General features: G+C 44.2%; 1 protein-coding gene and 1 long non-coding RNA gene across 4 annotated transcripts in view; one reads left to right on the top strand and one right to left on the bottom strand.

Annotated features, from left to right (window-relative positions):
* HMGA2 (high mobility group AT-hook 2) overlaps nt 1-9,686 on the bottom strand; it is a 129,025-nt gene extending 119,339 nt beyond the window's left edge. The window contains exons 1-3 of one of the 3 annotated variants that reach the window (XM_070269209.1): nt 9,583-9,686; nt 8,609-8,913; nt 5,913-5,999 (exon numbers count right to left, since the gene is read on the bottom strand). In XM_070269209.1, the coding sequence (XP_070125310.1) occupies nt 5,913-5,999; nt 8,609-8,719 (198 nt within the window). In that variant the 5' untranslated portion in view covers nt 8,720-8,913; nt 9,583-9,686. Of the gene's footprint in view, nt 1-5,912; nt 6,000-8,608; nt 9,488-9,582 lie in introns of those variants that run through there. The other 2 variants (XM_023643958.2, NM_001433493.1) reach the window with 2 other exon arrangements.
* LOC138924707 (uncharacterized) overlaps nt 1-13,723 on the top strand; it is a 112,504-nt gene that overhangs the window by 42,749 nt on the left and 56,032 nt on the right. The gene's annotated exons all lie outside the window — the stretch shown is intronic.

The following is a 13,723-nucleotide window of genomic DNA, read 5'->3' as shown; positions in this document are numbered from 1 at the left end:
AATTTCTTCTCTCTCTCCACATTTTAAAATGTTACTCTTAAAAAGAATGCCTTCCAATTCTGAAGTGTCCACAGCGATTTTCTGAGCCTTATCTTACCTAAGCAGGGAAGTTACTACTTCCCCCGTTTCACAAATGTGAGGTTAAGCCATCTGCCCACGATCATAAGGAGTGGAACTGAGACCCAGTCTGATGTCAAGGCCATGAAGAGTCTGTTCTGCCGGGAGATATTCCCGTATAAAATAAAAGAGCCACTGGCAAATTAAAAAAGGAAAAAAAAAAAAACCTTCTAGGGTGAAAATCAAATAAGTAGCTAAAAGTGAAACTTTTCCAAGCTTCCTATAAAGATAAAGGACAAAAGCTGAGATTGGGAACCAAGAAAATTATCCAATTCTGACTTCAGGGTCTCATTTAGATAGCTATTCATTTTTGGTGATTCTAAATGCTCTCATCATATTGTATACGTACTGTGATAATACATGAAAGCCAGAACTCCCCCAGCCCAAATCAGTCAGCACATCTACACAAAAGAAGAGCTAGGAAAATATCTGGGTGTAGCAGCGTCTTGCTTTGTTTTCACGTATCTTTATATGTATATTTTTAAGACTGGACTTAAGAGTGTATGGAGCTGACTACCCAAAGTCTGGAAGGTCCCATTTATTTCATTCAGTTGCTCTTTTAAAAATATAAACAGTGTAAATCAATGTGCACTGCCATCAACATCAACTGGACTAACCAATCAGATTAAGCATTGAGGAAATTCTCATTTTATCTTCTTGATAACCCAGTTCTGTGGGTTTCCAAGTTCTAAGTGCAACCATTTTTAATCTTGAAAAGATGTTACAAATGTTGAAAATATTGAAAAGATGTTGCCATCACAATACATTTTCCAATAGGAAATATAAGGAAATTCTATTATCCACGTAGTCCACACTCATTTTACCCAAGGAAGACCTTAGTGACAACTCGCATGTCATTATTCACAATGCCTGCCTTTAGCCATACAAACATTAAATTAAAACCAAGGCCAAATGGCAGAAAAAGTGATCATTTTCAAAGTTTAAGACTGTCCTCCTTGAAACCTCCCTCTGCCTCTTTTGTAATCAGAGAAATCAAGAGCAATGACACAAGAGCTCCAAATGATTACCTTCTGAGCAAACTGCCCCCTGCCTCATCCTGGAGAAAAGAGAATGACTGCGCTGCTCCCACGGAACCAACTGGAAGATGCCACTTAAAACTGTTCAGTGTATTAAAGAAACACAGAACAAAGCCACAGCCTAAAATAGAGTCAGCACTCCACTCACCCTCTTCTCCTGGCTGGTAGAACAAAGATTCATAACTAAAAACTTCAGAATCTAGGATGGAGAAATTCAATGTTCCATGCTTATGCCAAGCGATGTGGTTCCACGGCGAGCGCTGGGAACTACAGAAACTCAACTAACAAGACAAGATAGGTCTGAATGATTGAACTGACACAAAATGCTCTTCAGCAGCCATCTATTCTCAAGAAAGACCTGAAATGTAACAGAATTTCAGTCTGGTGTGGTCTTGTCTCCCAAGCAAAATGATCTGTTGAGACTTTGAGAGAAAAACGAACCCGGGTTGTAAAGGTCAGTCAAAATAATGAGGGGCTTCTGATAAAGAGTTCAGAAGAATGATAGCTTCCAGAGAATTAGAACTCTGGGTCCCTTAAGGAAATTTACTTCATAAAATAATCCAAATGTATTTGAATCTCCCAGACTAGGATCATAATCTGTGATGACTCAAAGGCACTGCCAGATAGAACTTACTGAAGCATGAAGGCTTGGCCCTCCTTGGCAAAGTAAAGTAAAAGGAATGAGTCAACTGTTTAGGAAAGTCAGCCTAAAATATCAATCTGATGGAGACAACAGTGAGCTTTACTTGATTCCACCTGCCTGAATTCATCTGTATACTCAGATAGGGCCCTGACTCCCAGTGGAAATTACCTGCCTGTGAAAACACAGAGGGATCAAACCAGATCACCCCAGTAACGCAGGGAGCAAAGGCTGGAACTGTATGGTAACTTGCAACACCATCTTCCCCTGACATCTATCATGATGCCTTTGGTTACTCTCTTCAACGGGACCTACTGTACTCTGAGAAAAATCTTGTCCTCACTCAGCATCTATGCTCTAAAATTTATCTCAAATGATGAGTAAAACCCCCATTCTCTGAACCTAAAACATCTGTGATTGGCATTAGTAATCACTTATGAAAAATCAACCACATTCCTAAGAATGTGATTAGAAGGAGCAGAAATCTGCATTTATAGTATCCAATTAATATCAAGTCCTCTTCGTAAGAGCAAATGGAAGACATACATTAACGTTTATGCTGAACGCACTATTTGAAGAACACACACTTTACCTAGATGACATGTTCATTCTACACTTTGCTCTCTAGGTCTAGGTATTACACCAAAAGGAAGTTCAAGCAAATCTACGAATTACAAAGTAGGGCTATCTCACACACGAGATCTTTTTTATTTGCAATTTCCTTCTATTAAAACGTAATTCAATCTCAGGAAAAACTTTTTTCCCAGAAGTACCTGAGTGAGAACTGACTTGAAACTTACAGATGAATTTGACTTGTGACCTTAAACACTAGAGAATTAGCGACAACCCTCCAGTATTCTCTCATGATTAAACAGCCACAACAAAAATCCTAAACTAAACATAAAGGAGTTATATCTTTCCTCTCTCCAAACATGGGAAATGTGAAAATACAAAGTACTTCCATCCAGCACAAACATGAGAGGAAAACAAAGCAAAACAAAAAAGAAATTAAGAGACAGCTGTTCACAGGTATATCTCAAACTAAAACATAAAGGGTCAAGACACACACAGACACACACACACACGCAGACACACACACACATACAGAGACATACACATACACCCAGACACACAGAGACACACACTCTCACACTCATATGGATAAATTATTTATTCAGGAAAACATTAACTTCTGATTTCTTGTATTAAGATAATATGGAACTGGTTCAGGGACAAGTTTTGAGCACTCAGACTCGAGTTCCTATGAATGACTAGAACTGCTAAACAATGGGCATCCATGGAATTTGTTATAATGGAATATGAGCAGATTGAAGAATAATTATCTTCCGTTCCAAAAGTTCCCAGCATAACAACTTGTGTTTTTATAAATGTTTGTTTTAAATATTACACAAATCAATTTTATATTGAATATGGCTTGAAATTACAGTGATTGCTAATTTAGTAGCCGTCCACTTGGTCCTGCAACATTCCACATGCATTGTGAAGTTTCACACTGCTAATTTTCCAACAAGCAATTTTGTTTTCAAATGCCCCAAGGCCAGTTACTGAGTCCAAACACAAATTTTGTAAGTAAAGAAACTCCAGGCAGCAAGAAATTATAAACACACATCATTAGGGTCCCAGTATACACTGCATCTCCTCTAATTTTAGAGTTCTGTTCTCTTATATACTTACCAGTGTTTGTTATATATTTTTCATTTTGATGAATCTCAGTTTTCAGGAGAATACTCAATTTATTAATCATAGAAAACTTCTCATATCTACTCTGGTCAGTCTGGCAGGCTATGTTTATCTTACATGTTCTGAACAATATGACTTTTTCCTTAAAAGACTGCTTTTCAAAATCCTAACAAACATTTTTTTTTAGAAAACAATATATGTTTGATAAACAAATACATGTTTGATAACCATGTTTATATAGGGTAGTAGCAAACTCAATAAATACTGATTTGAAAATGAAAATACCTTAAGTTTACACATGCCATGAACAATTCATCAATGTCATTCCTTATTTTGCAAAGTATTATCTTCTCCAAATGAAGCGTAATTTGCAAAACTGAAGAAATATAACAGTCATGTTAAGGGCAGATATATTTATTCACTTTTATTAGAAAGGAGACTTTAAGAACAAAATTCTGTGAAATCATTTTGTCTGGAACAATGAAAGATCCAGGGAAAGACTTCTTTGGGAAAAAGAAAACCTACTTCTGTTGTGGAAGCTGTAATATGTATGCATACACACGAAGAATTATCAGCAAGATGAGGAGCCTAGTAGGGTCATTTGTCAATGCCTATCACTAAAGTAACTAAAAATAAATCAAACCTTACTTGGGAAGAGATCAACTTTTTTGTTATTTTACTTTAGATGGTAAATTAGGCACAAGTCTCAGCTTCCCTTTTCCAATGAAGATTGTTTTAGTCAGTGGTAAATTTTCAAATGGAAGAGCGGTGATAGAAGCGTCTAAAAAGAATGTAACACAGTGAGACCTGAAAGATAATTCATTTTCTTTTCTTGTATTAAACTTTAAATCATTTCTTTATGATGAGATTTAAAGATTTCTTCCTGGGAGATGTTACAGTGACGTGTTTTTCAGAGCAATGACATCACAGTTTAAATGTTTGTTAGCAACCTACCAAGATATTCCTTTGACATCTCAGTGGAGTAAATTAAGTTAGGTAAATTCCACACTTGGGTAACATAAAAATGCGCCCTTTGTTAAATTCACCCTTCTTAGTTAATTTAATAAACCAGATAAAATGTACCAAATAGAAAGTATTCGTATTAGGAATTTCAGATTATATATTGTCACTTTTAAATGACAAGGTAATTTAGAGCTACTTCAAAGTTTACTGATTAAATGTGAGTCATCATTAAATCTTCCCTCTTGAGAAGCAGCTATATTTAACTATATTAAATATCTGCTCCTTCATCTCTGTTCAAGACTGTTAAAATAAAACAGACAAGAACTCATAGTTACTCCCTAAATAACTTTCTATGTATCGCTGGTTGCTATGGCAGTTTACAACACTGAAAACTATCATATAATATGGTCAGTACCCAGAGTCACAGAAAAAACCACACAAAATATTAATCCCCAAAAGATGAGCATATAGTCCTTTTTAATAAATACTGCACATGAGGAACTCAAATCTCTTGAAAAGATGTCAACATTTACTTCTGAATTTTGAACCTTGTTTTTAATAATATACAAACCTACAAAATACAGAAACTTTCCTCTGATTTACTTATAAAGCTAAAAAGAGTGAATTTTATATTCATCTCCACTTCTCTCGCCATGTATTGACCCTGAAGTACTTGCTCTTTGCTAGCTCAAATACAACCAACATGAAGTTAGTTTAAACCGCAATTTAAAATTTATAAAGAAAAACACTGGAAATTATGCTTGACTGGGTTCTATCCTGCCTAAAAACATACAATAAATGAGTCAAATATTTGTTTTAAAAACTTATCATTGTCCCATTTAGAAAATTTCTGTATCACCTGATGGAAAGGCTTTTTTGAGAGATTATGATATATTACATTGTAAACAAACAGCATACTTTATCATCACATTTAAAGCTGCAAAATTCATGAAATTTTTTCCAGTATCCCATAATTGGATTTACTTCTAATTATCATCTATTTGGCAAAATACTTAAGTTTAAGAGGAAGACTGGGTTTTGCAGTAGTCATGTAAATAAGCACAAAATAAATTAATCTTTATTATTTTTTCAGGAAATCCTGCAAAAGCTTCAGCACCAGGCAAAAATCTATAGTTTGGATTTGTTTTTAACTATTTCACAACCGGTGCAAATCTTAATTGTGTTGCTCTCCACCCCCCACCCCTCCCACCCCTGTTTTAAGCTTCATATTATCCTGTGATTGCTTGTTTGCTTAAAAACAACATTGCAGGCATCTTCACGAACTTTCTTGCTAAGCATCTGCTGAGAAATCTTACTAATACTAAAGGCAAGAAATGAATCTTGGACTACCCAGTTGGGACAAACCCTTAGGTGCGGATCTGGCAGGGGAAAATTACAGGGCGGTTCCTGTGGTCGCTGAGAAAGTTGGGAGGGCTTGACTTCAGAAATCTCACCTTTTGAGCTGCTTTGGAGGGACTCTTGTTTTTGCTGCCTTTGGGTCTTCCCCTGGGTCTCTTAGGAGAGGGCTCACCGGTTGGCTCCTAATTGTGGGGGGAAAAAAAAATGCTGTTGTGGCAAGAACGTCTGAAAGAAATTGACCCTGACTCTATAGTTATATTTTCCGCATGTGCTGCTCGACAGAAGGGTTGGAACACATTCAGTTCAGCATAAATGGCTGATGATGGTACAGAGTTTACAGAAAGGGGAAATAACTATACTTTTAATCCAAGGTTTTAAAGAGGAAATTCTATTTTGCATGTGAAAGCTAGATTAGATTTCAACCCTACAAAGGTAAGAAAGGCCGACAAGGTTGCACGCTCTACAAAGAAAGTTATACATTTTTAAGGTATAAAATTTGCATGGTTGTGCGTTTGGCAACTCATAGAAATAATAAGCATTTTACCCAAATCCTACTATCCATTGTGCTAGCATTTCAAACAACAGAAATATGAAACAAACATCATAAACATTTCAACAATATTCCATATTGAAAAGATGGTTTTTAATCATCTCTATATATCTGCATTATAGGTCAATTATGACTCAATCAACACATTGAGTGGAATACGGGAGCAATTATCCATGTTCCTCAACTCAAAATAACTCCATCCCCCCTAAAATTTCCAAATACTTATGGTAAATCTGTTGTGGGAGGTTTTGCTTGAATTATCTAGATAATTGCTTCAATTCTCCACTTCCTTTTGGAGATGCAGGCATGGCCTCCAGTCTAACTTTAAATATCTTTTGATAAAAATAAACATTTTCTCCAAAACTTTCTTTCGAGAAAACTTTTATGAGGGTAGACTGAAAAAAACGAAGGGGGGGGGGGGGAAGCGAGAAGGAATGGAAGAGTCTGGGAAGGAGAAATTGAAACTATCAATAGGTTTAGCAAAACTTTAAATGGCTTCTATGCCAAGTAGTAAATACTCAAATGGTTGAGAGAATGCGATGATTAATATTCCAGATCCTAAATATTTATCCAGTGAATCATCAATTTACATTTCATTCCGATTCGGTGATTAAATGAGACTAATTAACTTAAAAACGCATGAAAGTCTTCAATGAAAATTCGCATCCTATTGAGAGAATCTGGGGAAGGTTGTCTGCAAGCTTCTGTCGGACCACTAGCGCCAGTGGGCACATCCGGCGCAAACACAGCGGAGACACATTTTTCTTTCTTTGTGAACTCTGCCTTAACTCAGAGGTAAAACTTCCAGTCCCCCCCAGACCCCAGTGCAATTTCTTTTGCATTATTTTTTGGAGATGGGGGGCAATTAGTAGAATTAGAGAGAGCCGGGTGGCGGGTGGGAAACAGGGCGGGGGGAAGGGCAGAGACTTCCTGGGAGGTGTAAAACAGGATCCTAACGCGGTATAAAGTGTCGCTGGGGCAGAGCGGGAAAACGCAGGGGCCTCTAGATTGGCTTGTTTCCTTTGATGATTTCAAAAAGGTACAACCCTCTCCGTTTTTCTAAAACGCTCTGGCAAGCAAAACATTGTTCGATTTCCCCACCTTGCTCTCGGGCAGCTTTGGGACTCTAGGATTATTTTCTACTCGGCCTCTTTGCCATGAAGCAAGCGCTTTAAGGCTAAGGAACGAAGGAGAAGTTTTAAAGCCCGCGGAAGCGGAGTTTAAATGTTCTCAATAGACACGTCCCGCTCCAGCCCTGCCCGCCGAGGCTTGGAAATCGCGGCGAACAAAACCCCCGCCCTGGGCGCTGCGCGCAGCTCTGCAAGCGCCGGCTGCACGCTTAATTGGTTGCATCCGCAGACAAAACCCTCCACTCCGCGGGGTCCCGGGCACCCCTCGATCGTCCCCTCCCAGCCCCCAGCCACTTGCCCTGGAGAAGCACATGGAATGTCTGCAGTTCCGAGGCGCGGGATCCTGGGGCAAAAAGGGGACGGGGCGCCTGGTGAGGAAGTGACCCTAGCTACCGTGCACCCTCTCGGACACTACTTTCCACCGCGCTTTTGGCCAAACGAGTTAATCCCGTCCCATGGGGACCCAGGCTCTCCTGCAGCCCCTTCCCCGGGACACCTCGGCGGCGGCGGCGGCCCGCGGGCTGGCCGCCGCGGTGCATTTAAAGAGCCCTAGGAGGACCGGGCGGGCCCACGAGTTCTTTGTCGGGAGGGCGCGAGCCTCGGGCCACCGAGAACTTGGGGAGGGCGTCAAGGGGGCGGCTGCGGCGCGCCGGTCCGCGGCCCGCGAGCAGCCCGCGCGGGCGGGAGAAAGAGCCTCCGGCCCCCAGGACTCAGCCCCTTGACTCGGACCCGCCAGAGCGCCCTGCCCCCGGCACCTCCTTCCCCCGGCGCAATTGCGAGAGCAGCTCGGAAAGCGCCGGGCCGCTCGCCGCCGCCGGGAGCCCCCGCGCCACGGCGGGCCGTGCACAATAGCGAAAGTCCGCGGACGCGCCGCGCCCGACCCCACCTCCCGCCGCCACCCCGCCGCGCGCCGCGGCTCCCACCTCCCGCCCGCAGCCGCGCGGGCGCCCGGGGCTCCGCCGCGCACTCGCGCCGGAGACGCCGCGGCCCCCGCCTCCGGCCGGCGGGCGGCGCGCGGCGACCCGGCTCCCGCGCTCGGGGCCGCGCGTGGCCGGGCCTTCGCGGAGGGCGCGGAGGCGGGCTGGTGCCCCCACCCCGCCCGCGTACTGACTTGCTGCTGCTTCCTGGGTCGGCCGCGTCCTCTCTTCTGAGGCGCCGGGGCGGCAGGTTGTCCCTGGGCTGAAGTGGACGGCTGCCCGGCGCCCTCACCGCGTGCGCTCATCCTGCCTCCCGCCGCCGCCGCCGCTACCGCCGCTGCAGCCGCTGGCCTCAGCCGCCCCGAGTCCGCCCGGCACCTTTCGGGAGACGGGGCGATAGGGCTGGAGGACGAGGCAGGGTGAGCGAGCGGGCGTGCTGCGAGGGCGGCTGCTGCTTAGGCTGCCGCCGCTGCCACCATCAACACCGGACGTCCAGCGGCTGCCAAAAGAGAGCAGAGGGGAGGAGGAGGAGGAGAGAAGGAGGCGCTGCTGGTGGCGGCGGCAGCGGTGGGTGGGTGCCGGAGGTGGAGGTGGCGGTGGAGGTGGAGGTAGCGAGAGGAGCAGGAAGGCGAAGGCGAAGAGAAAGAGGGTTGCAAGCGGGAGAGGCTCCCCACTCGATTTGGGATCAGGAGTTGCGGTCACCGGGAGCACTTCGGAAGAGGCTTGGAAAGGGAAGAGACTTGGAGTGAATTGTGTCCCTTGAAATGTTAGGCGGGGAAAGAATTCCTCCTCCTCTTCCCCCCCTCTCCGGCTCGCAGAGCAAGAAAGAGAAAGAGAGAGAGAAAACAAATAGCGCTTGGGCCGTGGGGAAGCAGAGGCAGGACGGGGAGAGTCGGCCGGGACCGGCTCGGGCACTGAGCGCAAGCGAGGGACGGAGTAGTGGGTGGCACCGCGCCTCCTCGGGTGGCGGGAGCGGGCGGCAGCGGCACGGGAGAGTCGGAGGGGGACGGGCTGCTCGCTCCTGCGTCCTGCACCAAGCGCGCGCTGCCGGGGCTGGAAGTTTTCTGAGTTCCTGCCCCAGGATTCAAGTGGGATGAGTGTGTGTGTGTGTGTGTGTGTGTGTGTGCGCGCTTGGGGAAGGGGCGGCGGGGGGGGGGGGAGTGCCCACCTCTAATCGTGGGCGGATAAAGGGGAGGGGGCTGCGCAGGAGGAAAAGTATGAGGAGGAGGGAGGCCAGGCGGACCGCCGAGCCAAGGCGCCTGGCCGCGGGCCAGAGGCAGCGTTCGAAATACAACTGCCTCGGCGGCGGCGGCGCCCGGGTGCCACCCGGAGCCCCGCTCACGTGCTCCCGCCCGGCGGCGGGGTTAAAGGGACAGGCCGGGGATCCCGGGCCGGCTTGCCGCCGGCCTCGCCCCGCCCGCCGCCCGAGGTCGCCCCTGGGTGGTTGTCCTAGGAAGGCGCGGGAATGCGACTGTCCCAGAGCCGCCTTTAGGGGCTTGGCCTTTACCTGCACCTCCACGATGCGGAGCCAACGCGCTGCAGGAAGCGGCGAGCTGCACGCGCGGCGGAGTCCTAGTTCCCTGTGAGTGGGAAGGAACGGAAGAGGAGCAGGAGCCGGCCCCCGGCAGCCCTGCTCTGCCTCGGAATGCCCTCATCACAGATCGCACCACCCGGCGCGCGCGCACACACACAGACTTGCACGCGGATACACACGCACACACGTGCACGCAGATACACGTGCACACTCGCAAGGCACATGCATGCATAAACACACACTTAAACCCAACACGCCCGCACTTACATGCACATTCGCAGACACAGGCACACGTGCAAACAATGCACACACATGCACACGCAGCGCGCCAGCCTCTTCATTGAGACTTTTTTTTCTCCGGGAAAGACTAGAGGCGACGCGAAGTCTCCCCCGGGCTGGCGCTGTGCACCCGTGTTCCTACGCTTGTAGGGTAACGGGGTTGCCCGGAGCCGGGACCTGGTAGCTTCCCAATGCCACAATTGCGCCAACTGTCCAACTCGCCCTTCGATTTACCTCGATTTAACCTTCTCCCTAGGAACTCCCTTTCTGCCAAGTCCTAATTTTATAGCTTGGGCTGTTTCTGAGTTATGTGAACACCATCATGACCACAGGCCGTTTTAAAAAGGTGGAGTACATTTAAAAATGTACCTCTTTTCATCCTTGAATAACAAAAAAACTCTGAAAAAATTAGGTTCAGACTTTCACACATCACACCCAAAATTATTTTGGACTGATTCCAGAATGAAAACTTTCACTCGAAGAAGAACTTTTTTTTTCCCGAAAATACAGACCACCGTGGAATAAAAACGCCTACTTTACAGCCGTACGCGGGGAGTTCGGCACCGCCAGGTTCCGCCGTGCTTGCAGAGGAGGCGCGCGGAAATGTCTGCTCTGGCGGGGCGGCGCTGATTGGTCCGCGTTGCCATTTTAAATCCATTGCCAGCTGCCTTTTGCCGAGCTGGGACACTTCGCTGCACGTTGAGTGCCCTGCAGAAACCCGGGGTTTCTCCACGGTCTGGGAACGCTTAGCTGTGATGGAGAGTGAGAGCCCCCATCCCTCCGATGGAGCCCAGCAGCTGACTGGGGAGGGAGGGGTCTAACAGGAACCAAAGGTTTTCTGCCAGGGCTTGGCTGAAAGATGGTATCTTCATCAAAGGGATTGAAATTTCCCCTACTAAAGTTTGCAGTGACTTTTCCTAACTGCCAAGTGTGCACATTTTTTAATGTGATCGCATTCGTAGTGTGGTGTGCACGGTTCACACACGCATACAATACGGGCTTCTGGGTTTGTTTTTGTTTGCTTGCTTTTTGCAAGGAGTAGAGATAAAATTCTGAAGATGAATGTAGGAGAAATCACCTAGGATTTCAGGCACCCGATTTTATAGGACTGGGTACCTTATATCCTGAGATTTTTTTTCTTCATGTGCACAGAGGCCAACAAGAAAGGAATTCCAAAATTTTATTTTTGCATTAGTCATTGACTCTAAGAAAAGCACAGAAAAATTAGAGGTGGGAGACTGTCTTGCCGCTTGTTTCAACCCACTGTCACCTTGCTATCAGACTGTTTGACCCCTTTTGATTTTATAATAAGAAAGATATGAAACAAATATTGCATCAAGTTTTGTCTAAATCAGTTCTATATATTCTCATTTCTGGAAGCTATATTTAATTTTTTTGTCTAAATCAGTTCTATATATTCTCATTTCTGGAAGCTATATTTAATTTTTTTCAGGTTTCCGTATGTTTTCTCTAGAGGAGACATTGACATCTGTCTTCATTGAAATTACTTCAGACTTTTTAAAAAGATGTCACCTATTCTTTTTATTAAGTTCTATGGTTATATTTTAATTTAAAGAATGGATTTTTTTTTTTTTTTTTACTTTTACAGTTGAGGGGCTTTTTTCCAGTTTAAGTTGCTCAGCTGTTCACTTCCTCTTCTTTATCACACCACTTTTATCCATCCATTCAAGGCTAAACTCTTATTTCTAATTTGAAAGATTCCCAGGTGGTTTCTGTCCACATGAAACTATTTCTCTTCTTCTCACCTGCTTTCAAATTGAACAATTAGCACCTTGGTTGTATATGTGAACAAGATTTCTAATTATCTGTGATACATGATGTAGTGCTCGGATCAGGTCAGCTCACCAGTGGATGGGAAAATTAATTCAGTGGACCCATAGCATCATTTTAGCAAACTAGATAGAATACAGTAGATAATATCACATGGAAAAGTGCTGTTTTAGTTATATAGTACACGTGTAAAAACTGTATTCAGATGCTTCTTTTTCACCTTTAATATTTTGGAAATTGGGATGTATCTTAGGCTTCAGAGTGTCTAGGCGCTGTGTTATCACATGCTGGACAGTATCTTCTCTGTTTTAGTGCTATATGTAATACTGATGTGTTTTATAATCAATGGCGCCATAGAGCAGTGAAATACATGTATATGAGGTCTATATCTTACTGTGGGTTGCAGTGTAACCTGTTTCCATGCCACTGACTTAGACTGTTTTGAGACCTGGGTCCCTTTTATCGCTCCATGAAACCAGCTCTGCGGTGCTTGGTCAATCATTTCTCCTCTCTGTATCTCAGGGTCCTCGTTTCTAAAAAGAAAGATCAACATAATCTCAGAGAGTCCTTCCAGTTCTAACAGACTTTAAAACACATATAATATCTTGTTCTCTAATTGTGCCTGTTTATATGTCAATTGTACGTGGGTTCCATGGAGACAGGTAGGATTTCTAACACCTATTTTTTGCACCAGTTACGTGTAGGTAATGTTCAGTTCACAGTAGACTCTTGGTACTTACTAATTTCTTGCTATGACAAAGTTACTCTTAATAAGTTACTATTTTACAAATGTACCACAGGACGAGAAAAGCATTACCTATATTAAAATAGCTTCAAAAGTCTTTTGACTCTAGGAAGATACCTCTATGATGAAGAAATTGAGGTTCTCACCTTGCACTTTGTTACATTATATTTATATTTTAATATATTCTAACTTAAAGAATAATTGAAGGATTTTCTCAGACTATAACCAATTGAATTAGTCAGGAATGTATTTTATATGTTATTGAACAGATTTATTTTTTATTTTATTTTTTTAGACTTTTAAAAAATTTGTTTATTATTTTTTTGTGAGGAAGGTTCACCCTGAGCTAACATCCGTTGCCAATCCTCTTCTTTTTTTTGCTTGACGAAGATTAGCCCTGAGCTAACATCTATGCCAATCTTCCTACTTTGTATGTGGGACCCCTCCACAGCATGGCTGGCAAGTAGAGCAGGTCCACACCCAGGATCTGAACCTGCGAACCTAGGCCGCTGAAGCAGAGCACCTGGAACTTTAACTACTCCATCTTGGGCCAGCCCCAAAGAAGAGATTTATTGTAACCAGATATTTTGAAAGTGAATCTATGTAGGGTCACAGAGAAAAATTACAACTAATATTTATTGAACAGAATGCATAGCATATATATATATAACACACACATATATACATAGATATGCTTTGTATATAGAAGCTCACTATAGTACAAGGTAAAACACTTATTTCTGAAAAATATTTCCAGTGTTTTAACATGGACTCATTTGCACTGCTCAAACTCAGTTTTAGATATTGTGTCTTTTAAAATATGCTTAGTGGGGCCATCCCTGGGCCGAGTGGTTAAGTTCTCATGCTCCACTTCGGTGTCCAGGGTTTCACCGGTTCAGATGATCCTGGGCACGGATGTGGCACCGCTCATCAGGCCATGCTGAGGTGGCATCCCACATA

Source organism: Equus caballus, chromosome 6 (genome assembly GCF_041296265.1).
Source record: "Equus caballus isolate H_3958 breed thoroughbred chromosome 6, TB-T2T, whole genome shotgun sequence".
In the NCBI taxonomy this organism is placed as follows: Eukaryota; Metazoa; Chordata; class Mammalia; order Perissodactyla; family Equidae; genus Equus; species Equus caballus.
The sequence above is the reverse complement of the archived record's forward strand: the minus strand, read 5'-3'. Positions and strand labels throughout refer to the sequence as shown.